Here is a 27837-nt window from a genome sequence, read left to right on the forward strand (position 1 = left end):
GCAGATCTCTAGTTTGGTGGTCAAAATAACAATCATAGTAGTAGAGGCATTGCCATCTGCTTACTCCAAGTGATGAAAGGATTGTACAGATCCAATACTAACACACATCTTGACACATAACAGAGGGGCCTCGCTTAGCTCACCTTGCACTTTGATGTCAATGATTGGGAGAATGATGGACACATGGGCTAAGTGCTGCATGTGTGTGCGCCTTTGATTTTGGAACTGGTGGTTATGTCTGTGTAGAATGCATCTCCGTCTGTTTTTTCTCCTCGCCTACCTTTTTCTCTGCTTCATACTCGGTCCAGGCAGCCTTGCGATCCTCCTCGCTCAGGGCTTCCTCCTCCTTGTGGTCCAGCAGGGAGTCGTGTTCATGGTAACACACAATCTGGTCCTTATTATTCTGCAGCATCTCGGCCAGGAAGGTATCCTACAGCAGGAAGGATAACAAAAAGATAGAAAGGGTCAGTGTGTTTAAAGCATAACGTATGCAAGAACTGGACGTAGTCATTGCGATGTCACCCAATTGTTTGTGGACTGCTGTTTTGAAGCCTCAAGTTTGGCAATTTCACAGTCGCCATCTTGAATTACATCCGTCACCATCTTGTTTTTATTCAACCGATAAATGTAAATTTCCTTATTTGAATGCGGAGGAGTGACGTAGCAACGTTGTATATGGTAGGGGTGGGGGAAACATTTTTATTCTTAGATGCATTGTGATTATCTTGAAAGATTACGAATTGCAGAAAACAAAAAAATTAAAAAACTAAATTATCAACGTTGCGCTCACCTGTAACCATTCTGTGACATCGGGCTGTACAATCTTAACCGCTGCCCCTGAACACAGACGTAATACACATGCAGCTTGCTTACGTTCTAAAGTAGGCTAAACACTAGCAGAGTTTTGGTGAAGGTAGCTGAACTCAAGCTTTATTTTTGTACGAGAGCTGAATGCTTATTTGTTTGATGGAAGTCTATTTTATTTATTGTGAACAAGGGCAGCTTTTTATGTCAAATGACTAAGAACATGCGTTTTTACTACGATGCTGCTGGTACAGGCCCAATTGTATTTATTTTCTTGTTGGTTTTCTTTGCAATGATCGAAAAGTAACCCTCCAGTTAACACAGCTCTATTCGTTACTAATATTTAACTAATGAAATATAATGGAAGTAAATTCATCTGTTATTTTAATTATGAATAATTACAAATATGCAGTGTAGTATAGCAGATAGTCAGTGAGAAAAAATTAATTATGTATAAAAATGTTTTGATGCATCAAGATAAAACGATAATTGTTTCATAAATGGCATTTTAGCCCTCTGAATAGGAAAATAAAATTGTGAGGTGCCTCGAGATTGCCGCCCCTGGTATACGGTTCTGGTATACGGTTCTGGTAGCGGCAACGGGTCAATCACAGTAAGCCAGGCCTAAAACTGGTTTAAAGTCCACATTGGCAGGACATGGAGGGACGGCTCTTAAGGAGCTGAAGATGGCGCATTAGGAAGTGATTTCTAAATGACCAGTATGAATGTTACAGTAAGAAAAACCTGGTTAAATGCCAAGATTTCATGCATTGTTGAAACAACTATGGGTAAAACTGCACACGACAATGCCACTTCACATGAGACATGAAACACGCTGAAAAACAAAATTTGAGAAATTCGGAAACAGATCGGCAGGGTCCACCCTCCCCCTACACGGTTGAGCCTTCCCTTCCTCCAAAGCAAGGGCCAGCGCAAGTAATCTATCTACCGTGTGCCAACATTTTTACTGCCCCGGATATTCTGTATCATAGCAACCAGACTCAACCAAGCCCTACCTGAGACGCTCATAAACTTTTACGTGGAAAACAGATTTGAGCATAATACATTGGTGGATTGAAACCAAAATCCAACTTCTAGATGTGTGCCTCAATATTTCCTCTCAAGATTTTGAATTCACTTTTTAAATTGAATTTTTTATTATTATTTTTTTTAAATCATTATTTGTCAGAGTAGAGAGGTGACAGAAAATTAGGGAATAGAAGGAAAATGACATGCAACAAAAGATCCCTAAATCAAACTGAGGATGTCGCAATCAGTGTATGCGTCTTAACAACTGGGCCATCAAGACCCACCTAAATCGTCTCTTTAGCATTTAAATTAAAAACAGTTTGAGGCGCAAGATTTTAATTGTGTCTATTCTGCAAGTAGCAGTTTCATGTTCATATTGGAAAAATTAGGCACCAGTTAACATGTTAACCTGCATTGTTACTGTGGCAAATAATACAAATAGGTCAACAAGACCTGAATACACAAATCCAACCTCAGCTTATTTCTAATGTTTAGATTTTAGAGAAGAACAAATAAATCCTGACTTCCATGTAAGGAGGATTAGAAGGACCTAAAAAAAATCAACCACATAAAACTAAATAAATAATCAAATGAATTTTTTCAGGGCTCTGGTTTCCATGACTTGTGTTATTGCAAAACAATACCAGAGTAAAATTAAGAGATAGACCAGGCTCTGCTCACACAAACATGGTTTAAATTTCTCTCCCTGCAGCACGTTTGCTTTTCTTTGTCTTGCCTTACATTAAGCTGAACCTTTGCAATCGTAAAAACAACGTCATACAGAAGTTGCATCATGAACCAATTCACAGAGGGGCTTTGCTTTTCTCTCTTGCCTTTTTCATCTCACTTTGACCATTAGTGTGAAGTTGTTAACTAAATTAATCATAGATGTCACTGGTATTAAGGAGGAAGAAAGAAACAAACTATAAAATTAAAGCAGTGATTGCAGACCTCTATTGAATAAACTGAAAATAAACACCAGACCAGACTGAGCGAAACTGGATCCCTAGAATGGGGGAGGGAGAAGTGAGCTGCACAAAAGAATGTAACTTATTTTTTAGGTCTTACAACTACAGAGTGTGACATATAAGGTGGCTAAATCAGGCAGGAGCAGACAGAGCCACAGAGCTTCCCACCTACCAACACAACTGAAACTGATTATGCTCCTCATTGACACATGTTTAAATTTCCCTGCCATCACACTCAATCAGGACAAAACCAGGCCACCCCTGAACAACCAGACATTTTGGAGCAGCAGCACAGCATGCAATTCAACTGCCGTTTTGCACTGCAATTAGGGTATAAAAGCACACAAGAGCCTGTTGGCATCAACTGTGTTCTTTTCTGCCGACATAGGTGAGCACCAGGTCACATAAAGGCCAGCACAGGAAAGGGCATGCATCGTTATGATCACCACTGGGTCAGTTTTGGACTTTGTCACCCGATATGATTATAACGATTGTCCGGTGGCGACCCATAGGTTAAATTGTGAAAGAATATTTGTGAGTTCCCCAGAAAAGATAACAAATCTATACATTTTCACTTTTTTGCCTTGCCACAGGACGGTTATCTGGTCTGGAGGAGGGTTGGCAGGTACTTTTGACTGACACAAAAACAAACTCTGCATCACGGAATTAAACATTTCCATTGATAAAGAAATCACTGCAATATTTTGTACAGCTTGCAGTTGATTCCTAATTAAATAGATTTAGCTGTATTATTATTTTAATCAGTTACAACTACAGCCAACAGACAAGGCCACATAAAGAGCTGGCAGCTTGTTGCTGCTATAAACAGAACATGTAATATTGTGAAAGACATCCCAGTTGCACACCTCATCTGAAAAAGCCATAGCCTCTCTGAGATCAGACTGGCTAAAGACCTGGGGGAAAACATGTGTTGGTTAATGCTGAAGTTTACTGTTAACCACTAAAGTGTAAACTATGTTTGGAATGAAAGCTGCAATCTGCCGAGCCTGTAGAAAATGTGTATGGGTTTTATTCAAATAAATGAAAGAGGAACACTTTTGACTGTCGACCTGGTAACGGGTCAGTGGAGCTGCAGGTCAATTGACAGTACAGATGCTCCCATTGAAACCCAGTGCATTCTGGGATAACCGGGTAATCCCCACCAGCAATGGCTCTGGGGTGGTCTGGTCCATCTCCATTCCCAGTGCGCTAAATGTGTGTGCGTGGGTGTCCCAAGCCTGCACTAATGATTGTAGGTAAACTGACCTGGACTATTGTCATCCTTATGGAGCTACATGGTGAAGCCTATCACTTTACTGCGGTGGGCAGATGCTCCGACAGAAAGCGGTAAATTACCCCACTCACTTGTCTCTGCATTACTTACCCCTCTTACCAAAATAAAAAATAAAAATGCGGCGCAGCTCGAGCATTTCTGGGGGGATAGATTTGTGAAAGAATTTCGGTATTTGACATCACGGTGCGTGTGGTCGTTTAGATTTAATAATGGAAGGGAGTATAGAGGATAAGCTCTAGACTTGCAGTTTAGACAAAGAAATCTCAGTAGCTTCAATCACAATGACGGCTGATAATCTGCTGTCTCGTGAAATTAAATGCCTTTTATTCAACAAAGGCTGTCTGCAAATGTGCCATTAATGTAAAACAAGCTCTAAGCTACAAGACTTGGCTTCAACTGACTGCTAAAAAGCAAAAAAGTGAACAGAGAATAAAAACGACTTATAATTAGTATACTAATCACACAAGGCATGTAGTGACATTTACCACAGTATGAAATCCTTTACATTGAGAGAACAATTTATTCCCTCCGTAAGCCAAATTATTGTATACATTATAAAAATGGCTAAACTGCCAGCAGTCCATAAATGAGGTAAAGCAGTTTTCAAACTCAGCAGCTCTCACATCTAAAAGATGAACATTTGGGAGTCGACAAAAGTGGGCCTCATGTAGACTTTACAACTTGGCACATGCACTAACGTGTACTCTACCAATAGACTTTAGGTGACGCTGAACTGTAAAGGTCAGGATTTTTGGCTTCAATATCAGATATTTTCTCACAACGAGAACATTTTCAACCATGTTAACCCAATTTCCCACACCTTAACGGCCACTTATTGTTTAGATACTGCTTTAACCATGCGTCTACGGCCAGGATTCTAGTTTATTTCTGTAATTGTTACAACAATGAACCTCTACTTTACAGAGAAAAAGAGGGAGACTGGATTCCCTCACACACAAAAATCAGCCTGAAAGTGGTAAAGTGACAGAGATCTCAGTTGTCAGATGAAGCAACTAGTTACTTGAGTTGTCGAGGAGTTTTTGAATGTGCTCAAAGTGTCCGTCTGTGCCAAAAACTACTTTTGACGCACAGGTGCGTTAACCTTTGCAACAGTGGGGGCCAAAACAGGATCCCGACAGACGGAATGTGAGTGGCTGAGATTTTTGTAATACCACAAACATAGCATGTCAAAACTCTCTCTCCCACAGCAGCACACAAATGATACACATAACCCTACTGGCCAGTAAAAACGCACTGAACTACAGGCGCTGTGCTGACATCAGGAGGCCACCCCTAACCTAAGGACCCCATGGTCTTTACACCCTGCAGGACATGTACACAAGTCACTGGGTTTATCTAGCTGTCAGTCAATTAACAAATAAACCAAATCATACATGTCACAAAGGGCTAAACAAAGACAATAAGCATAGCACATTCCTATAAAAACAAGCTTCAGCTAGCAGCAGTAGGCGGTGTATTTCTACAAGAGCTCGCTACAAGGACCAGCCAGATTGAGCTGGACGGGCAAGTCAGGAGGGATTCACAAAGAGTCTATTAGAACATAATGGTGGAACTTTACTGGGAAGGAAAAAAGTTTAAAAAAAGAGAAAAAAAAGGGAAATCGTTTTCTGAATAAATCTTAAGTGAGAAGCAGGCTGTGCACTAGTTGTAGTAGTTGATCAAAGTGTGAGGGGAGAGGTGGCTAGGTGTTGCATAGTTCAAATTCGATATAAAGTGCTGTTCCCCATTGACTGGCCAGGCTTATGGTTGCCAGGTTTGGCTGTTTCTCATGAGATTTACTACAAACTAAGAGCCGTGTTATGCTTGAAAAGAAGTGGTTCATAAAATGGGATTATTCATAGCCGTTACGAACTGGCACACTGGAAGGTGGGGTGAAAAGCCAGCCATCATAGAGAGGGGGAGATTCAATATTGCATAAATGTGGGGATAACACCACTGTTTTAGTCACAGACAGACAGTCTCTTCTGGAGGGTATTCACAGAATTGCAGATCTGTAGAAGTTAAAAGTGACAGAAATAGTTATGTAAAGTAAAATGAAAGTTGAGAAGTTCAAACCCCGGCTACTTTCTCACTCCCGCACAGCTGGCCAATTATTGTGCAAAGTGGGTGTGAATGTCGGATTGTAGGTTTCAGAGAGGATACAGATATCAGTCCGACACAGAGCCCCAATTTCAATGACGGTAAGGTGAGGGGATTTCAGAAGATGTGCGATCATCAGACACAATTCTGAAGCAGTATACTGCCGCCTTAAAACCAAGCTAAATGTAGGCATCTTTGTATAGCTTCAGTTCTACAACAGTCTAAAAACAAGCATTTTCGTGTTCTTTACATTTCTAAGCCCATTTTATTATCTGGTGATGCGTTTCACTTTTTTCTGCTCACTGAAAATAAAACACAACAGCCTAGCAAAATAAAATCAGCAACAAACCACCACCACTTCACATGATGAAGTTCAATATACAGAGATAGAGATTAATCTTATACAAGCCAGAGACATCAATATCTCCACAGGCAGTAGTCCCAGACCAGAAAGCAGGAAATACAGGCCATGGCATGCAGCAGAAAAACTAATTTATAAAACTTTCAGCACAAAATAACCCCTATGATCCACTGAACATCACTGACTGGTGATATATAAAGCTTAGCGTATTCAAGGGGGTATTTTCCATTCAGGCCAAAGTGACTTCCTACCCCTAATGAGACAAGCATGGTGTGGCTTATTGCTCCAGTCTGCTCCCGTCTGTACTGTGGTTTGAGTGCAGCCTCCCCACAGCCCCTCAGTGTACCTGACAGAGCCTAATGACCACTGCAGCCATCACCTGCTGAGAGCACATGCACTGAAGGTACACCCACAGCCTGCCAGCTTGACCGACAAAAAAGCAGAATGCAGCAAGATTAGCAAAGAACGCTAAAGAGTGGTTTCAAAATAGGCCCAAAACTTTACTCATCAGTTTACAAGTGGTCGCATGCTAGATGGAAGGAACAAGTGTGATTAACAAGAAATTGGTGGGGAGTCAAAAGTCTCATGTCTGGGCTGCAAGGGCCTTCTTTGTCATTAGAAGGAAGTGCTCCCGCTTCCTTTGTCTCCAATTAGTTTCTCTGAAGAGCGCAGAGACATCTTTAAGAGGGGTTTAAATAATGACCCTTCATCATGCAGGCTAGGCCAGAGGGAGAGAGAAAAAGAAAAACAACTTTACAGAGTTCGCTTTGAACATTCTGAGAGAGTGGCGAGTTAGGCCAACAGATGGTCGCGAAGATGGCAGGGAAAAAACACAGGGTGGTGTAATGGTGGACGGGGGAGTGAGAACATCAGTAAAGACTGTGAGGAGGAAAGTGGAGAGAGGCACAGAAAAACCCACGGCTGGTTGGCAGACATAAAGGGGGACTGAACAGAAGAGGAGGCAGGTGGGAATAATAGAGAATCAGATTTTTTTTTCTTTACACAAGCAATAGACGGGACCAATAATAAGTGCTTCTTATGCACAAATATCAAAAACTGCCTCTGCAGCCTGTGTGACCCGAGCTTTAAAGTAATATGCCCTGATCTGCTGAGAAATCAGCACTTCTCAGTGAGAAGAGTTTCGAAGAATAAGTACAAAAGTCCCTCTGCTGTGGCTTCAATCACTACTTGAGTGCAGAGCGTTGTTGGCTGAAAGTGATGGCGGGTGTCTGACTCATCTTCTCATCATTCCAGACGGCAAATTCCTTCCGTAATACTACAGTCCTGCTGCCACATCATAGTCAACCCCTGGCCAAACAGGTCAGCTTGTTAAAGAACTTGTCAGCCTCTCCGTCTTTAATACTGTGTCACATAAATGTCACTGGGCTCATTAAAAGATCATACACATCTAACAGGCCGCGGCTCAATGAACACATCTTTCCTCTTGAAATCTCACACTGTGCGCCGCTGCACAGCAAGTAGGCTACTCCTGGTTTAAAGGAATATGGTAGGTGAGAGCAATGATATCTGCTGCTGGCTGAGTGGATTCATGCAGCGCTCATACCCGTTAATGCCCAAGAAGGGAATAGCGGTAAAGATCTTTTTGACAGTATAAATGCAAAACAGATTTTCCATCAAGGTGCACCAAAAGGCCTCTTGACTGTCCATTAAAAGAGCAAGCGAGTTTGAGAGTTTCTTTTATCCTTTCTGTTTACAGATTTCTGCAGTTACCCGGGTCAAACTAAAACAAAGAGTTAAAACCACATGAGATGATCTGAATAAGGCCAGGGAATGCATAAAAAGGAAGAAGTGGGAAAGGATGGGAGTAATTCAAAGATCAACAAAGAAGTAAGACAGCAGGGAATTAATGAAAAAAAGAGTGCAGGTTTATAACGGGGCAGAAGCAGTGTTGCAATGAGAAGACTATTTAGTAAATAGCAGTAAACACACAAATCGGTGCAGCTGTGCGGGGTTGGATGGCCCATGTAAGGGTTGTGTGTTCTTATAAAACCCCAGGGGGCCCAAATAGTGACACAGCACCTGCATTAAGCGGAGGAAAGGTGAGCACTGAATTACAAAGGAAACAATAGAAAGATCCCGGAAAGGTCAAGTTGGATACAAGCTGGCATTGTGTTTATCCCTTAAGTGCTAAACTTCAAAAAGGAAAAATATACTACTTGGTGCAAGTTGGGAAAAACAAGCTTGGCATTTAAACTGGCAGTCTGTGCCATGTTTGTTCAAAGGGGAAACAAGAGACTATTTTACTACTAAGTTTCAGCCTGCTCTTCTGCCTTTCCTTGGGCGATCAGTCAAAAGAAAACCATGAAATCTCCGTCAATGGATCATCAAAGCCCAATAAGATGTAGGATGTATTCAAAATGTAATTTTAAAAATATGCTTTGTCCAACATAGAAGCACATTTGAACAATCTAAGTGCATACATGGCATATACATGTACATGTTTACCTTGGGGAGCACGGGTGTAGCTTTCTTGCTCTTCTTCGCTGAGGGATCATCCAGCATTTCCGGCTCAAAGGTGTAGAGCTCTGCCAGCTCTACACCTGTAAAGTGCCTCTCAATCTGCTGCTGGTCCACCACCCGGAATGCCAGAGACTGTTTGGTTACCTGCCGGTCATAAATCTTCGCCTCCATTGTACCCTGGAAGAAGAATATGCAATGAGAAGACAGCAAAGAATTAATAATTACAGCTTCAAATTTTTTCAGAAAGTACCAAAACAGTTCGAGAAGCTCACCTGAGCCAGGAACCTGTACACAAAAACGGTCCTAATCTGGCCAAAACGGTAGACCCGGAAGATACTCTGGACGTCGTAGGAGGGGTTCCAGGAGGCGTCAAAGATGATTACCCTGTTGGCTGCCACCAGGTTGATACCAAGAGAGCCGGCTCTTGTTGAAATTAGGAACAAACGACCTCTGGAAAAAGAAAAAAAAGTTAGTGCTTTTAAATGCTCTATGAAACCGTTTTCATTTTAAACGTCACTGAAATTTCAGCAGTTTGGGAATTTGGTCTTAATGTTTGTGCTGTTTAAAATGAAAGTAGAATACCTTATGTTACTGGTGTCATTAAACTCTTCAGCCCACTTCTTCCTGGTGGTGGCGTTGGTGGAGCCATCCAGACGATAGTAGTCAATATTCCTGAACCACTTGCCTTCACCTTCACAGATGTATTGCAGTTAAGAAATCTGATACGACTTAACATCTACGCTGCACAAAACCCTCAAAAGCTAACGTCACCCATCAACCTGGCATTTTCCTTGTCAAAAAGATTTTTGGGTATTAGCAGACAGAGGATAAAGGGTTGTGTTGGTTAGAGGCCAGCCATGTTTAGCTTTCAAGATGGCCAACCCCCTACCAGCCTTCATAACCAACATTTCAGTATGGTTCCAATTACGGCACTGTGATCTTTTCATTACAAATTACAAACCCTTGAGCAAACATTTTTTTGTAGAATAAAAAGTCAAGGTCTAATCATTTTCAAAATGAAAGTAAAAACAGCTGCTGGAGTTTAATTAGGAACATGACCTTACACCAGCGGCAGTGTGTGCGTCTGTGTGTTTAAGGGTAATAAGCACACGAGCATGTATAAAAATACATGTTGCATGCGGTTTTTTCTTACGAGTGTGAAACCTGCATCTCCATATGAAAATACTTCAGCTTTCTCCAAAGCAAATGTTAATGTTTTTTTACACACACACACACACACACACACACACACACACACACACACAACTGGGGTCCACAAACTCCATAACTCAGTAGCTGACTTATAATATTAAAAATGTATCTATGCATATCATGAAAACAAAAGGGAAGCTGCTCATAGGCAACCATAGGAACATTTGATAAGAGTATGGTTAACACATTGACAGGCATGTGAACAATGAGAACTTCTTCAATTAGAGGCCCCGTCATACAACCCCAAAGAAATGTACCTTTGTATGGAGAGACTTTTTCATCATCTTTAGCTCTGCAAGACAGCTCCAGGAAATCCTCGATCAGGTCCAGAGAGATGAGAGACTGACTGAACACCAGCCTGATGACGAAAGAGGACACGAGATGCACCAGTGTCACTTTAAGACAGCTACAGGTCACTCTGACACGTTCCAGTAACGCTGCAAACAAACTGCACAATATAAAAAAGGCAAAAACTATTTTATTTAAGGAGTAGACTACAGACACACTTACACTTTTTCATCCACTTCCTCTGCCATGCGCAGGATCTCAAACAGGAGCATCATCTTTCCGGAGTGCTGCAGGATCTCGGCGTCAGCATCAACGACAAACTCCTTGTGCCAGTCATGACCGGGACTACCTGGTGTCGAGCTAGCAGCCCGAGCTGTTTGTGATGCACAGATTAGTTACAAGTTTGTCTTCATGCAGTCAGTATAGTCTCACAACAAGCCATTTTAAGACATCAAGCCTACAATACAGAACATTACTATTACATGCTCCTATGCTATGCTACAGCTGCAGTATGTGCAGATGTAAGTCTTGACTTGTGGACTTTGCGGTGAACATATTTATGCATTATAAAATGACAGATGTAATGACACATGGCTTACTAGAATACAGTGACTTCTAAAGCAGCGCAAAGCCAGGTCAAATGTTTTGTTTTGCCATAGTGTTTTTTTCTTTAGGCTACACTTAAAAGGCGTTTACTTAGATCAAGTGTGTCATTAATGGAGGAGGACCAAAATTGCTTTACAGTTGACTGAATCCCCTTTAAACAGCCACAGAAACTGAATACACATTAAAACATTACACTGTTTTACAGATTATAAACTAGACATTGATGTCTGCATATTTCTGGCTGCCTATGGTCTATGCGTTTAAAAGTAATTATTCCTGTACAGGCAGCCCATATGTGTAACATACTTACGTTCTTCTACAAGTTCTGGTCTGCTTCGACTCTCTCCGTTTTTGCCCCTAGTGCAGGTGTTCCACTCCTTGATGACTTCCACTTCATCACTGTCCGAGTCATCAGAGCCTCTCTTTTTTCCCCTCCCTAGCTTCTTTTTCCTATTAGGAAGGAGGAGCGGTGGAAGAGACAGGGTCATCAGTGAGAGTAACAGATGCAAAAGAGAAGGGCAGTTAAATGAGGTCATCTCTGTATTAATGTACACTAAGGGGAAATGGAAGTGAAATCTTATTTTACTTTTTGGCCTTCTCGTCCTCAGAGGTCATACTCATGGACGATTCTTCCGTTTCTGAAGCGATGAACTCGTCCATACTGTCCTCGTCAAAGAAACCCTGCAAGAGAGTGAACACATGAGAGTCTGTGAGATATAGGTCAACCAAGCTTTCAAATTATGCATTAGGGAACATTTTTGCTGCAGTGGCAATAAGCGTGTCGTTCTACCCTGCTGCATGACCTGTCAGCACCAAGTTTCTATTGTTTTCCCACTCTGTCTGATTTGAGCCAATGTATTCCCGTTTTTTGCATTAGTATTGTTGTGCGGTTTGGTCTGGTCTTTCCGAACCCTACCCTGTTTTCTTTACTGATGTAGTCCAGCTGAAGGCACCAGGGATGGGTCCAGATTCTGCTGAGCACCTGGAAATCCTGGAAGAGTTTGGTCCCTGCGCGGCCCCGGCCCCCCTCCATAGCATTTCCCACACCTGCACATAAGGGAAAGAGTGTGAGGTGAAGACGGCTACATAATTGCATTATAAACTTAAGTGCGTACCCTCAATCTATTTTGGCATTAAGTCATGTGTGGAAAATGTAAGGTAACAAAACTTGAACATTGATGTCTGCTTAAAAACCTGACTATGGACAAACTGTCTATAATTTACACATTCAAATCATAGTCAGTCTTTTGAACTACAACTAGACAGAACTGCAAACTGTCCAATCTGATCTGTTGAATCAGCAGATTTCTGAATTTAACTGAGTGGCAGCTGCTGATGTTTTAATGTTGTACCGCTCTGTCGGTTGGCCTGCATTGACTGAGGGAGGTCAAAAGTTACGTAACATAACTACATAAGGAGCAGCAAAACAATTGTGGTCATTCCCCTCCTGCTGACCGATTGGTGTTCTGGTTCCTAAAACACCGCTGTGGAGGTCCAGAGCCAGTCACAACTTTGGCACTTTGCCTTGTGGACAACCTGGCCTAATGAGTCACAGCACATACCACCAACCCCCTCCCAAAGCACTCCTCTTTATAAATACCGGCTCTCCTATTCGTTGTTTTCGCTTTTGGTGTAAAACCTCTGGCCCCTTCTCGTTCTAAACTTTTTTCCTTTCTGCTCTGCCCCCCCCAAACCCTCTGTTCCCTCTTTCCCAGAGCTCTTCATTAGGGAGACGTGGGAAACTGGGCTTAAATCCTGCCTGCGGCACTATGCCAGCTGCCACTCTCTCTCTCTCTCTCTCTCTCTCTCTCTCTCTCTCTCACACACACACACACACACGTGAGACCAGAAAGGTCTTCCATTTATCTAAAACTCTTCTCTAAGTAAAAGACAGCCAGTGTAGAGAACACTTTTAAGAGAAACAAGACTCCTGCAGATGGATTTAGCATTGTCCTAAACTACGCATGTTTTCCAGTGGAATTCTCAATTTAATTTTGTTCTAGTCTGAGACTCCGCTAAATTCCTGTCTGGGCAATCAGACATGACACTGTAACAGCCCTGCTAGCAGCCCCTAAAGGCCCTGCTGTTCCCAAAACCCAAAAAGATCAGAGTAGTTTGAACCGGGAAAGCAAGTGGCACTGCCATTCTCAACACCTTTGTTTGATCATCCTCAATTCCTTTCCTCTGGTCTAAGTCCCACCCATGGGAGATGCGAGCAAAAGAGGAAAGTAGGAGATGGCAGAGCAAAGAAGCTCACAAATAATAACAAGTTGAATGGTCATTAAGGAATGCAGTTAGAACATCGTCTTAAAAAAGGCACTGCATAAACTGACAGGCAGAATGTTTAATCATGCATCTGATCATTTTTAAATAACTACAATGTATGCAAAGAAAAGGAACAGTCACATTAGTGAGTCCTGCCATGGTTTGAGATCATTCCAGCTGTGTGAAAACTTTCATTTGCCACATGTGCACAAGACTTCGACAAAGGATACACAGTTTTATCCTTGCCTATAAGCAAGCTTCCTCGAAAAGCATTTTAGCAATTGTGATGTCTTTCAAAATGGAGATCGGAAATCAATTTCCAGGTCACAAGCCGGAACAAGGAGGCACAGAATCGGGAAATGAGAAAGGCCCTGTGTTCCTGTTCATAAGAGCGTGGTTCTCACCTGTGAAGTGCTCCAGGTAGTACCGGTAGAGTTTACACTGAATCGGAGTCACTCTGATCGACAACACATACTCGTGTTTAGGTGGCAGGAACTTAGTGAGCGCAGTGTAATCTTTCCTCTGTGGGAAGCAAAAAAAATATAATATTTTTTAGGACGCAGAGGGAGATCAAAGTGAGCAAGAGTCAATTCTCCTAGCCATTTTATTTTTTATTACCTGGACACAGCCGGCCAGCATCTCATAGAGGATGTGAGCCCTCTTCTTCATGATCCTGACATCTTGTAGGGTGGAGTCGGCACACTGACCGTTCTGAATGGGGTTTATGAAGCGATTCCTGAACTCCTTAACAGACCCAAGCAAGTTCTCCTTGATGAAGTTCACCATGCAGTGATCTGGTAAAGACACAACGATCACAAGTTTTAGATACAACCACACCACCAAATGAAATGTTGGTCTAACATCATCTATATAACCAGGCAGTCTCACATTCAACAAGGTTATTTTGAAGAGGCGTTCCAGTCAGCACAATCCTCCTCCTCGTCCTGATAGAATTCATCGCTTTGGACACAGCAGATGCCTCGTTCTTCAAGATGTGACCTTCATCGCAGATGACCATGTCTGGACCTTGAGGGAGTAGAGGAGAAAAAGTTCAGGTGGAAGTACAGCTCAAGACACAATTAAAATTAAATAAATAAAAGTTGGGTCTAAAACAAAAAGAAATGCAATTACTAATCTGGGGAATTTAACTAGATTACATCTGAGGTCTTGTTATCTTAGATTCAGATCTGAGCTTTATGTCCAACATTACCAGGGTGCCGAAAACTATTTTTCCACTAGAGATTGTGACATCCTTCTCTCCCGCCTCGAATCGTCCCTCAACATCACCGGAAACTGCCTCACCATTGACAACTCCACTCTGTCTCCCTCCCCTCACATCCGCAACCTCGGAGTCATGTTTGACAGCAACCTCTCATTTGAACATCACATCAAACAAATCATCAGAACCTCCTTCTTCCACCTAAAAAACATTGCCCGTCTTCGCCCATCACTTTCCTCATCTGCTGCTGAAACTTTAATCCACGCCTTCATCATCTCCAGAATTGACTATGGCAATAGTATTCTCTATGGCACATCTTCCAAAATCCTAAACAAACTCCAATACATCCAGAACTCTGCTGCTCGCCTGCTCACCCACTCCCGTTCCCGTGATCACATCACCCCTGTTCTCCAGAGCCTTCACTGGCTCCCCGTCCCACAACGGATCCAATACATAATCCTTCTCCTCACTCACAAAGCCCTCCATAATCAGGCCCCTACTCATCCGAGACTGCACTGATCTTTCCTCATTCAAATCGCAAATCAAAACCCACCTGTTCAGAACTGCTTTTAATGTGTGATTGTTTGTTTTTGTTTTCTTTCTTATCAGGGTCCGAGCGACTCAAAAGTCCCTATTTATTTGTTTTACCTGTATTTTAGCTATTTATTTTTAGCTTTTAGGATGTTTTAATTATGCGAAGTGTCTTTGAGTATTATGAAAAGCGCTATATAAATTAAATGCATTATTATTATTATAATATGAGTGTTTACTTTAACCATGTTTCTTTCAATGGTCATACATACATGAAATATGACTTCTGCATTTAACCCATCTGAAGCATTTAGGAGCAGCGGACTGCTGTAAAGCACCAGGAGAGCAACAGTGGTTCACTAAGGACACTGACACTAGGATTGAACCACCAACCTTGTGGCTGAAGGACAACCCGCTCTACCCACTGAGTGTACGACTATTTAAATATCGAAAAGATGTAGAAGAACTGAAGAACTCATTTTAAGCCGATTCGATTATAATAATGTACTTTTTATTGGCCTTGTGAAAAATACTTCAGCTCTTTCAAAAACTCTGCAGCCCGCCAATTAGCCAGAACCAGGGTGCATTAGTTCAGTTTTAGCTGCTCTGCAATGGCTTACTCTAAAACACAGCCCTGAATAAGCTAAGACCAAGCTCCAACAGCCAAAAGAAAATTGTTGGTGCAGCCTTTGTCAATTACGTACCAAAGGTATGGAACACACCTATATCAGATGCCAGCTCTCTAAATATGTTTCTTATATGACTTTGCTGCTACAGGCCTAAAACCTTTTACCCATGCTTTAGACTGCTGCAATTATTTTAAAGTTCTGCATTTGACACATTGTGTACCGATGCATCTGTGGTATCAAGCTTTATTTTTTTGCATTATAAGTGGTTGGTAGATTTCAGACATTAAGAGGTTACACTGCAGGTTTATTAGATGATCTGAGGTGGCTGGAAAATTATTATTTTGGTGTAATTGAGGCCTGTAGTGACTGTCTGGCCGATCTTCAAAGCTTTAAAAGATCAACTCAGAGTTAATGCCAAGATTTTACACAAATTCTAACGTAGACAAATGATAAGTCTGAAAACATCACGCTCCTGAACTGACATGCACCAACAACAATAAAGTAATTTCCTCTAGTCAGTGCATGCGGATGAAACAAACATACCAAATGGAAACTAATTTGACCAATACCACATGAATGTATAATGGATGCAAACTGAGAAGTTGCGATATATGTATAACTAAATACTTTTGTAAACTGACGGTCACGTTTTAAATAATTACTTGAAAAACATTCACAGCTGTCCAGCTTTTCTACTAGCACCACCAATATTGTGTATGCTGAACCAACAAGCAAGGAACTGTAATAAAAGTGAATCTTGGGGTGATTAAAGTTGCATCAATTAAAGATGGGACTGTTCAGACTGAGACGACGACGCTCCAGAATGGTCATTCTGAGACGAGTGAAAGTGTCACCCACCCGCATTGACATTTTTTAATAGTTGTTTTCTGTTCACTCATTAAAAAAAAAAAAACTAATACATAATGTTTTAAACATATTACTTAAACTTGCAGTTTCAACAGCACTGTACCTGGATCTACCAGTGTCTTCTGAAAGATCTCTTTGAGTTTCTTGCTCTTGATGTTCCTGCCCTGCGTCAAGTTTCTGTACATCTCGTAGCCAATGATTATTACGCCACCCATATCTTGCCATCGCTGGAGAGCATATGCTCGCTCCTGTGGCCTCTTTACTGTGGCCAGCTCAATCACCTGGGAAACACAAAATAGACATACAAAACATAAATCAGGTGTAATAAATGCACATAAACAGCACCGGTCAAATATATTTGAGACTGTTACCATGGAAACTCCTTACCTCTAAACTCTCGTCATCCTTCAATCCTACTTGCCACTTCTCAAACTCATTGAGCCAATTAAGGACAGTGTTCAGGGGACAAACCACCAGTGCTGTGGTGAAGTCGAGCTTCTCACAAAGCAGTAACGTGTGAAGTAACGTCACCACCTACAGGGCAAAAACAGAACTACGGTTCAATGTGGCCAAGGGCATTAAACCACACAGGTCTGCAAACACTGATTAACTCATCAGGGTTAAACAGGCTCCAGTTGGTAGTTTACATAAACAAGTATTACATGAACTCTTGTATTAGGCTTCAAATGCCAGTTTGTAAAAGACTGGCTGTACATGCAAGTAAAAGAAGCTAACCTGAGCCAAAGTAACTCGACATTGGCAGCACTTTTAAAGCATTTGGTATTCAGTACTTGAATGAAAAAGTGAGAAAACCAAATCATATTTTAATTTTTTTTTAAAACAATTTTTGTTTGAACTAATTCAGGCAAACCAATGGTTTTGTTTATTTATAATTAAATAAAAAATTCCAGGTACGTGTGTGTGTGAGAGATACACACGCCAAGTGTTTTTTTGCACATCAAAACCGATTTAGATTTATGGTGGGTTTTTCAAATGTTTTTATATTGCACAGTTTTAGTGCACGTTGCTCTCTCTATACCTGCAGAGTTTTCCCCAGACCCATGCAATGGGCGAGAATGCAACCGGAGCCAGAAGACTTTTCAATTTTCTTTACAGATTCACAGCAACAGTCCCACATGAACTGCACCCCTGGAACAAAACACAAAAATAGAGGGTCAACATTAGTCCAGAGCATCTTGGCGTTTCCCATGCAGGCTTATGTTGACTAATATAGGGCCCTATGATTTCCGTGATGCAGAAAACATGGACCGAATTGTCCATTAAATTAAATCAGGTATAGATGTACAGAGGTATAAATGTAATGTAATTTCGCCAAATTTGGTTGCAATTATGAAAGATCTGGGTTTTCCATACAATTAAGCATTTTTCACAGCACTCAAGCAAAACTATGGCGCTATGTTTGAGTTTCATTTATGGGCCTGCTGCTTCGCTCCTCTGTGCCAGTGTTTCACCAAATTGTTGAATGTTTATTCATCCACCACATAATTAGTCATTTTTAGATGCCAAAATGTGCTAAAAAAAATTGTTCAACAGTGAACAAGGGAATTTGGGGAAAAAATCTAAAATCTAAAACATTTGTTTTGTGACCAAATTCCTTCTGCTTACCGTCAACCTGGTGAGGTTTGAGTTTTGTGACAAGGTTCCTGTGCACCTGCACCAGCGGCTCTTTGGTCTCTTCATGCTCATCAAGCACCAGTTTGGTGGTGATGGGACAGGGAGAGATTACATGGGAGGTCTCCTTCACCAAAAGCACCTGAAGAAGGATAAACGGAGTCACACACACGTCAGTTTAATTTAAAAAGAAAAGTAAATCAAATATTACCTGAAAAAAAAAAAGTTTCATATATTATACAACTGTAATTCTTCAAGTGTCTCATAAGGGCACCTTTCACAATTCTAATACCAACTTCTTACGAACATCCATCAATGCGTCATCAAGTACATTACATCTGCCATTTATACGAGTGCATGATATACTGTATATTATATAAACTCTAATAAACACAATAGCATTAATATTAATTAATATCCAATTTGCTTAGAGCTCATTTTTGTAAGTTAAACAGGTCATAATTCTTTATATAAAAATCTATTTTGCTATGGAAACATCTCGTTCAAACAAGGTTTTTTGGGCCAAAAACTCCATAGTTTGTGTGTGCGTGGCTGTGACGTTACAGTCTGTTCTGGTGTGTAGACGTAAACATGTAAAAATGGCCTTAAAAAAAACTGACATAAGACTGATCGGCCAATCCTCCGTCGTGTTAACTTAACAGCCGGTTTCAATCATTTGGTGATTGATCAATGCAACTCTACTGGGAAGGTAACAGCTCTCTGAACACAAAGCCAGTGCTTTAGAATAACAGAACAATTCAGTATTACCTCTCGAAGTTTCTCCCTGATTGCCTCTCTCTCAGCTATACGTTTCCTCCTATCCTCCTCTTCTTTCAGAGCATCTCTCGTCTCTGTCCGCAGCTTGTCGTCCTTTAGGATTTTGCGGATCTTTTTGCGTCCTTTGTGGTCTTCATCATCATCGTCATCACCTTCCTTTCCACTCTGTGGAAATAAGCATTAAATTCAGCTCTCTGATCTTCAGCCCGTAGGGAAAAAATCCACTGCCTATGATCAGGAGCCCAGGAGCCATGATTAATTTGTGACCTCAATATTCCTCACAACACACTCCAGGGGTAAGTTCAAATAACATGTTATGTGACTAGACTTGACTAGAAAATGTTATGTGGGTCAATTTCGTCCACCTGGCAAATCCTGCTGTCGAAAAAAAGAAACGTTGGGGCAGTTCAAGACTACTACCAAGTGCTCTGCATTTTAAACACCTTCTCATTGCTGGAAGAGGAATCCTGAACTTTGATCCTGCGTCGCTTCTTCTTCTTCTGCTGCTTGTAACTTCTCTGTTTTGCTTCAGCTTTCTTCTTAGAAGATCTACAGACACAAAACAGAATGCATATAAGTAAGAGCAACAGGAGATAAATCAAGCTCTGGTGGGCGCAATAAATTACTATCGATTGGTTGAAGTCGTCACTTCTCACCTGGTCTTTCGACTTTTTCCTTCGTTCTCCGATTCACTAAGCTCCTCGCTTATCCCCGACTCTTCACTGGACTCTGACTTCTCAAAGTCAGAGTCGGAGTCTGAAGAGGCATCACTGTGAACTGAGACAAAAAAGACAAACCACCATCAGAGTTCAGAATATCTCTGCTAATGTTGTTGACATGACACAGGTGGCAAATTAAACACTCAATTACCTTTCTTCCCCGACTTCTTCTTGCCCCCCTTTTTGTCTTTACTGGCAGCTTTCTCCTCTCCGGATTCACCCTCACTCAGCGAGAGTTTATGACGAAGTAATTTGTGGCGTCCTCCATGCTTCTTGACTTCTACTTCAGAACTAGAGTCTTCTGAATCCTCGTCTTCAAAGAGAGAAAGTAATAGCTTCAGATTACATACAACAAAAAGGCTTATTTGTATCAAAACTAGGTGTATCTAGTTCAGGTAAACTACCTTGTTGCTCTTCATCTTCTTCATCATCATCATCCTTTTTAACTTTCCTGGAGGACTTTTCATCCTCATCTGCTCCTTCATTATCAGAGGAGCTCTCAGCTCCAGAAGAATAGTTGGACTTTATTTGGGCAAGAAGCATTTTCTTTGCAATTCTTCAGAAGAAAATAAAAGAAAGACAAACAGAAAAAATGAGGTTTACATCACATAAAATGGGCGTCTACAGAATTAGCTTAATGAACACAAAATAAAATGTATCTGTGGCAACACATTTAAATTCACAAATGGCGCCTTACATTTAAGATTCCTTTCTTGAATCAAGTGACTTCTAAACAAATTAATTATCTTTGATGAAAATATGACTTACAGAAAATACATAAAGAAAGTAAAGGCTCTCCTGCACTTTTACAACAGACATTTCCAACAGGAAGAGGAATGTGATATACATTTCTCCTTGAAGCTACACAACACTCTTCAGTGAAGTACAGGCTGTAAGCCCTCACACTGAGCTTGGCGATTCAAGTATTGCAATAGGTTGTCAGAGCTGAGCCAAGATATAAGTTAAACAGCTCTACCCGATAGACTTTTCAAATCCTTAAAATATCCTACAACACCCAGTAAAAACATATTTTTGCCTTCATCTTCAGAATTTTTTGTTTTGTAAGTACCTGTTTTCAGGATCATCGTCATCATCTTCACAATCCTGAGAGACTCTCGCGTTATCATCCTCCTCGTCTCCTACACAACAAAATAGCACACGTTCTGTTAATAGAAGAAATAAGTTGACATTTTGAGAAAATGCTGATTGGCTTTCTTTCCAAGAGTTCTTGATTATTATTATTATAAAAATGTATATTGTTTTTTGTATCTGGATTTAATTGTCTGCCTAATCTGTCCCTGTTCCCATGGCTAAACACACTGTTGTGGATCACCGCTCTGGTAAAAACACACACGTCAGTGGTGTAGGTCATCCTTCAATGTGGCCCTGGACACATTCACATAAACCCTGTGAACGCATTAGTTCCTACTACACGATGAAAGTCCTGGTTTTCTGTATCCGGACAGCAATGACATTGACGTCTATGTAAATACACTCACAGATCTCAGAGTGTGGTCTCTCCCTCCCAAACAAAGACTATACATATTGTGGCTGGTTTGAATGTCCCTGTTCATTTTGCAGAAGATTAACTAGTTCAGCCCAAAACCTTTTAGCCTGTTGTTTTCTGTAACCCTGAATATAATCCTGGCCATAAACTCCCTTTGGTCAGAGAGAAATCTAAAGCTTTGTTGTAAACTCCACTGCAGTGCAAAAAACATAATGTACGAACAGACATAGAAATCTTAATCTTTTTCCTTCTACATTACACTAGACTGTTACTCAATACAATGCAGTCGTGTGTGCCTTCAACAAATGGGATGTTAAGAGAAATTTTGGAAATGCTGGTTACCTTTGGACAAAGCCAGGCTAGTGTATGCCTACAGACATAAGAATGTTACAAATCTTTTCCAAAGTCTTGGCAAGGAGGAGAATGAGCGGGGTTCAAAAAATGTTTAACTTATGACTACGTAACTCATGGACGTTGAGGGCTACAAAACTCTTCTAGAACAAATTACCTGAGGACTGATGGACCGGTCCACTTCCTCCAACCACGCTATCCTCCACAATGGGCTTGATTTTTTGCTCGTCGCTGTCTTCTCCGGAATCGCCTTCAGCCTGCTGCTCTTCCTCACTGGAGGACGACTGCAGCTTGGAAGCTGCTTTGGGGCTCCTTCCCTTGCGCTTAACTTCATAAGACCTTTTCCGCTTGGCTGCCTTCCTCTCAGGTGAGCTTTTGTCTTCTTCTTTGGCTTCATCTTGCTTCTTTACACGGCTAGATCTCCTCTTCACTGTGGCCACTTTACTCTTAGACTCCTTCTCCTGGTCAGAGTCAGAGTTAGTCGAGTCTGAGCCAGTCTGTTTCTTCTTCTTCTTCAACGTTTTTTTACTTTTGATCGCCATGTCTGAGTCAGAGCTTTCAGACTTCCTTTTGCGTTTGGACGCCTTGTCTGTATCCTGTGTAGATGTGTTTTTTAGTTTGAATAAACACTTTTTAGCACTTGTGCTTCCCTGTTCCTCATCTGTGCTGCAGCCTGCCGCCGCTTTCTCCAGCAGTATGTTAGGAATTTCGTCCGAGTCAGAATCCATCGTCTTCTTTTCTGAAACCGTGGTCTCCTTCACATTCTCTTTGTTGTTTTTACTGGATTTCTTGGAAGATTTAGACTTGCTCTTACGATCTTCATCTGAATCTGAGGATTCTTCCTTGCCCTTATTCTCAGCCTGCTTTCTCAGGGGAGTGGTCTTCAATCTACTAGAACGACGGCTGGGTGGTGGGCTGGCTGTCATATCTACTGGTGCTTTAGCAGCATCGCCTTTCTCCTTCTCACGATCGTCAACACACTTTTTTTGCGTCTCTCTAGCCTTTTCCCTATTTTTGGACACGGCGGACCTTGACCCACGTGTCGTCACGACTGGCACAGGAGTCAGTTTAACTATGAGGTTCTTCACCTTGGGCTGGGGAGGTTGAGAGTCTTTTGAGTTTCCACTTGACTTTTTAACAGCGTCTGTGACCGAATCAGACTGTGAGAGCATGGTGGAATCTGCAAGACTCTCCACCATCTGAAAAAGCTCTTCGGGAACCGAAGGAGGCACAGACATTATATCGTGATCAAGAGACATTTCACCAGCTGACACTAGCCCATCTTCACATGCTTCAGTTTTAATTTTCTTTTTGGTTAGATTAGTTTCTGTTTGGTTGTCTTTCATTTTAGTATCAGACATTTCCTGTTCATTAGGCTGCCCCATGTCTGCCTCATCCGCTGTTGCGTGGCGAGCCTTCTCATCTTCTGGGTTATCAGCGTCCTTTGCCGCTATGTCATGGACCTCCTCCGACGCTACATTGGTTTTCTTCAGCACGACATCGGTGGCTGCCTCCTCTGCCGCCACTAGGTCGTTGTCGGCCTCTTCCTCTTCCAGGCCGTTGTTGGCCTCCTCTTCTTCATCCTCCTCCTCCTCCTCCTCCTCCTCCTCCGCTAGGTCGTCGTCCTTCTCTGCTAGGGTTTCAGCATTCTCCTCCTCTGCTAGGGATTCAGCCTTCTCCTCCTCTGCTAAGTCTTCAGCCTTCTCCTCCTCTGCTAGGGCTTCAGCCTTCTCCTCTGCTAAGTTGTCATTGGCCACCTCCTCCTCCTCCTCCTCCTCCTCCTCCCCCTCCTCCTCCGCTTGGTCATCACCAGCCTCCTCAGCATCAGTCATATTATCCATGTCGTTTTCTACAGGGGATACAACACAAGTGCTCTTTCTCACAATATGTTGCCCTTCGTTACCATTCTGTAACTCCATGTTTTTGAATTCAGGCCCCAAAGCCACCTCCAAAGCACTGTGGGCTTTTTTCAAATCAGCAAGCACGGCCCTGAAGGCTTTCAAATGCCGATACCTGATAGACTTATCTCCTTGCTCCTCAGCTGCCTGTTGGATGAACTGGATGAATGTATTGTTCAGACCAGTAGTAGTTTCAACAAGCTTCTTTGCTTTCTTTATAAGTTCTTTGGGCACCTGCAGTTTTTTGTAGGAGAATGTCATGGTGCCTGAGCCTTCGGTGTGTTCTTTCCCATTGACAATGGTTTTGTGCTCTCTCACTGCTTTGTTCTTGTGTCTCTTGCTCTCATGTTCCTCGCTTTTGTCTGGTTTTGGATCCTTGAGTTCTTGTTTTTCCATGATGCTGTGGCATTTGGAGACCAGATCCTGGAGGGGCTCTGACCTGCAGACATAGCAGTGCCATTTTGAGTTCTCATCTGTAATGACAGACAGCTCCTTTCTGCCCAAATTGCGCAGGATGCACTTCTTGCAGAAGGCATTGTTGCAGTAGTCACAGCAGATGAGCTTGCCACCTTCAGCACACCACCTGGGTAGGAAAAGTTCAACAAGCTTTAGGGCATAAAGCAATTGATGTTTACACATATATTATCATTTCCAAAATGATTGGCACTTGGATAAGAACCAAGCCAAAACATATGTATAAAATGTCATGCACTTTGAATACAACTAAAACAAGCTTGTGTGAATTCCATGTCAAATTAAAAATCATCATGGAAACATAATGAAATGTCTTGTTCTTTTGAGATCCCCTCTCTTAGTCTTCATATATTTATTTATATTGTGCTTCTTATTACTTTACAATTAAAAATGTGTAAAATGCCTTACCTGCACTGCTCATCCATCCCATCAGAGTCCCTGTTAATGTCATCACTTGTGTAATACTTGTAGCATGACTAGAGGGAGAGGAAATAATTTGATTAGACATTAAGAATAGAAAGACCGAAAATATCAGTGCGGACCTTCCCTATAATGGCTATAAAAATAGATGGAATGTATTTTTGAACTTTCCTACCTTGCAAATAAGAACTTTGAGTGCAGGATGCTCGTAGACAGAGTTGCGCTGAAACTGGTTTACTTGTTTACCACAGGCAGTGCAGTTTACCTTCTTCTGCAGGGTATCTTCTATAATAAAAAGGAGAAAAAACTTAAATCAATAATTGCCACTTTGTATTCCTTTGACTTTGTTCTCACTCCCTAAATTAGTTATTCTATTGTGAACATATACATGCCAAAATTGAATAGTTTCCAAATAATTAAAATTAAGTCACCTGTATGTTTGTGTTTGAAATCTACTCTGAGCTTCATGGCACCTTTATTATCATTCCCAGCTGGCCTTATGACTAAAGTGCCTAAAGAGAAGCAAAAGCAGAAAAGTCTCAAATCAGATGCAACAACATCTTAATTAAGACCAATAAGTACCTCCATAGTTCATACCTTTCGATACACTGCTTGTATTATTGTCTGAAGGATTGTCAGAAGAGACACCTTCATTTTCACTCTCAGCTGAGGCATCAGATTCTTTCGGTCCAGTGTGCTTAGATACAGTAGTGGAATTCCTACAATGAATTGACACACAGCTTTAATAATGCAAGTCTGTGTGAATTCTTTTGAGAAAATGAAACTGCAAACAAAACAATAACAGCCACATTTAAAATTACGGCTCCTCACCTCTTGTTGCGAGAAGAGGGCTTCATAGTTTCTGTTGAGCTTCCAGGCTAACGAGAATTCAAGACATAAATAGCTTGACAGTTAAGAACAAAAACGCTAATAATTTATTTTTTTGGTATACAGGAGTGGTCAAAACACATTGTTTGACAACCCAAAGAAGCTGCAGACTTACCTCCTCTACCTTTTCTGACATCTGGTCTCTGTGCGATTCTGAAGAAGCCAGACTCATTTTACCTGGTGAGACATTTGTTTCCAGATGAACACAATGGTAAATTAAGATGTTTCAAATTGTTGTCTCTGAATTACAGAGATTTGACATTTTTATTTTTACAGCGACCAATAAAAGCAAGCTGTGTTATTACAATGTAGGTACTGATCAGTACTTGATATCACAATTCTACCTTTTCTGTATGACCATAGTTTGTGTTCATGGTTCCACCATTTGTCATCATTACTTTCAAAGCAGCTGAACTTCTAAAAATACATGTGATAATTGTATTCTTATCTCCAGGCTGCCTGACAAAAGACTAAATTCTTCAACTAAAACAAGCAGGAATTACTCACATATTGTATAAGACAAAAAGCAATGATACAAATTCATATACATAATTTTACTATATAAAAACACACGAGACAATTGCATTGACAAAACATAACCATGCAAGTATTTGAAGTACACATATATGTTCAAGACAGTAGTAACAATAAATACACCATTATAGTCCTCAGGGCTTGAGACCTACTGGACATGTTTTCTCCAGACAATTTACACTGGTTAAATCAAAAGGTTACAGACATGGTGTTGGTTGTTTTTAGTCTATTGGGAGGGGGGGGGGGAACTAAAACTTTACTTGGCGACAACAGCTTTTGTAAGATTATATACATAATGAATATATATATATATTCAAACAATTAAATATGTGCATTACCTAACGTGAAATGCTTTAACGCGCGTGTATTTGGAGACAGAGGCATCGCTTTTAATTGTACCGTTTGGCGTCATCATAATGTGCTGATCCGCTGTGGTGCCCTCACTGAGTCCAGCCAGCATCAACCAGCCCTAAATGTGTCCACAACCCAGTGTCAGTCGAAGAAAGAGTCCTCTCGCCTTGCAAGCAGAGCGCCCTACTGCATTTAGTAGCTCTGTTCTGCTCCTTTATCCTCAACGCAGCCTCCATGTTTTGACAACACAGGAACTCTTGACTATCAACGCCAAGTTTCCGCTCGCTATCAGTAGCAGGTTTTGCGGCCGCCGTGAATTCGCAACTACTTATTTTCACGGCCCCACGTTGTCCTGGGTAAACTGCAATCTCGGCAGTGCATTACAAGCTCAAATGCATGTGCATGCAAAAAGAAAACGCACGCGCAGGCCTCCTTCTGACGACACCACGGCACAAACCAGCGCGCTAAACGTTACCGAGGAGCCTCCAAAGTAGCACTAGCACGTAACTTAGCTAGCTGCGACACAAACAGAATAATTGCGTTTTAAAAGCTCGTTTACTTTCATCAATATTATGTAACACATAACGTCACACGTCGGGTGATCTAATTTAAACCGTGCCGGCTGCGCAGCTAATAGCTCCAACTCAGCTAGAGTAGCTCGCTAACTAGCAGGAGGCAACAACGGGCCGGTGCTCGCGGTTAATCGATGAACAAATGACTCGTCTAAACAAACAGGCTAAACAGTGTTCCTACCTGCTTTTTACCGTCGTCATGTCTTGACTGATATAGACACGTTTCGCCGGTGGTACAGGGGGCAAGTTCAATCTAATTTGCAGACGTATGATGCTGCAGACGCAAGAATAGCCTCAGAATACCGAAACAACTCCGGTCAGGGGAGACAAAGCAAGGGGACCATCTTGGCGGATGGCTGTGGACGCAGCAAAATGGCGCACTAGCCTAAATCTTGTGCGGCTGCCTATTGGCTCACCACTTCTGGTGCTCCTGTGCTCTGATTGGTCCGCGCTCGCCAGAGCTTATTGATTCGTTTAGCCGACGAGGGAATGATTTTCTGTGGGAAGTAAAATACTGCTGGCTGAATTCATTTGTTGATACAGTAAAAGGCGCGCTGTTTTATTTTTTGGGAAATTCCAGCGAATCATTGCCATTTACATGTTGTAATATTGTCTAATTAAACATAATTATTTATTCGAATTGAAGCGCTGTATCTAATACCACACATGTATAATGTGTAATTGGGCTGACATCAGGCCATTTTCATTTATTTTGTAATATATTTTTTTTTATATGAGTAACATGACTGACAGTAACAGGGTGTTACCATAGTATTAGCAAATACATGTCTTGTTAGTACTTGACAATGTTTAAGAGTCTCCTGAATGAGGATACTCACTATTCTCACTATTACTTGTTTCTGCACCCATTGAAAAGCGTCAATAATGTATAAACCTTGTATATGTAATCTTATCTCTTTTTTTAGGTTTGTTTTGTGACATCTGCCTCTCGGGACTACAGATGAAAACTAGCCTCTTGGCTAACTCTGGCACATTTACAGAAATGTTTTTATTAATGTGCACTGTCACTTATCAAATAAACCAAAGTAACAAAAACAAA

General features: G+C 41.4%; 1 protein-coding gene across 3 annotated transcripts in view; it reads right to left on the reverse strand.

Annotated features, from left to right (window-relative positions):
* Nucleotides 1–27166, reverse strand: part of atrx (ATRX chromatin remodeler) — a 34082-nt gene extending 6916 nt beyond the window's left edge. The window contains exons 1-30 of one of the 3 annotated variants that reach the window (XM_034542841.1): nucleotides 26959–27166; nucleotides 25436–25497; nucleotides 25264–25310; nucleotides 25030–25151; nucleotides 24864–24944; nucleotides 24608–24714; nucleotides 24421–24488; nucleotides 21798–24121; nucleotides 20852–20921; nucleotides 20187–20338; nucleotides 19934–20095; nucleotides 19720–19840; nucleotides 19507–19612; nucleotides 19055–19228; nucleotides 18281–18428; nucleotides 17694–17803; nucleotides 17042–17188; nucleotides 16758–16935; nucleotides 14297–14434; nucleotides 14027–14202; nucleotides 13813–13930; nucleotides 12060–12190; nucleotides 11730–11824; nucleotides 11454–11593; nucleotides 10760–10910; nucleotides 10507–10607; nucleotides 9620–9728; nucleotides 9310–9487; nucleotides 9023–9214; nucleotides 281–430 (exon numbers count right to left, since the gene is read on the reverse strand). In XM_034542841.1, the coding sequence (XP_034398732.1) occupies nucleotides 281–430; nucleotides 9023–9214; nucleotides 9310–9487; nucleotides 9620–9728; nucleotides 10507–10607; nucleotides 10760–10910; nucleotides 11454–11593; nucleotides 11730–11824; nucleotides 12060–12190; nucleotides 13813–13930; nucleotides 14027–14202; nucleotides 14297–14434; nucleotides 16758–16935; nucleotides 17042–17188; nucleotides 17694–17803; nucleotides 18281–18428; nucleotides 19055–19228; nucleotides 19507–19612; nucleotides 19720–19840; nucleotides 19934–20095; nucleotides 20187–20338; nucleotides 20852–20921; nucleotides 21798–24121; nucleotides 24421–24488; nucleotides 24608–24714; nucleotides 24864–24944; nucleotides 25030–25151; nucleotides 25264–25310; nucleotides 25436–25492 (5853 nt within the window). In that variant the 5' untranslated portion in view covers nucleotides 25493–25497; nucleotides 26959–27166. Of the gene's footprint in view, nucleotides 1–280; nucleotides 431–9022; nucleotides 9215–9309; nucleotides 9488–9619; nucleotides 9729–10506; nucleotides 10608–10759; nucleotides 10911–11453; nucleotides 11594–11729; nucleotides 11825–12059; nucleotides 12191–13812; nucleotides 13931–14026; nucleotides 14203–14296; nucleotides 14435–16757; nucleotides 16936–17041; nucleotides 17189–17693; nucleotides 17804–18280; nucleotides 18429–19054; nucleotides 19229–19506; nucleotides 19613–19719; nucleotides 19841–19933; nucleotides 20096–20186; nucleotides 20339–20851; nucleotides 20922–21797; nucleotides 24122–24420; nucleotides 24489–24607; nucleotides 24718–24863; nucleotides 24945–25029; nucleotides 25152–25263; nucleotides 25311–25435; nucleotides 25498–26958 lie in introns of those variants that run through there. The other 2 variants (XM_034542840.1, XM_034542842.1) reach the window with 2 other exon arrangements.
* Nucleotides 27167–27837: the final 671 nt, after the last annotated feature.

This window comes from Cyclopterus lumpus, chromosome 10 (assembly GCF_009769545.1).
Source record: "Cyclopterus lumpus isolate fCycLum1 chromosome 10, fCycLum1.pri, whole genome shotgun sequence".
NCBI lineage: Eukaryota > Metazoa > Chordata > Actinopteri > Perciformes > Cyclopteridae > Cyclopterus > Cyclopterus lumpus.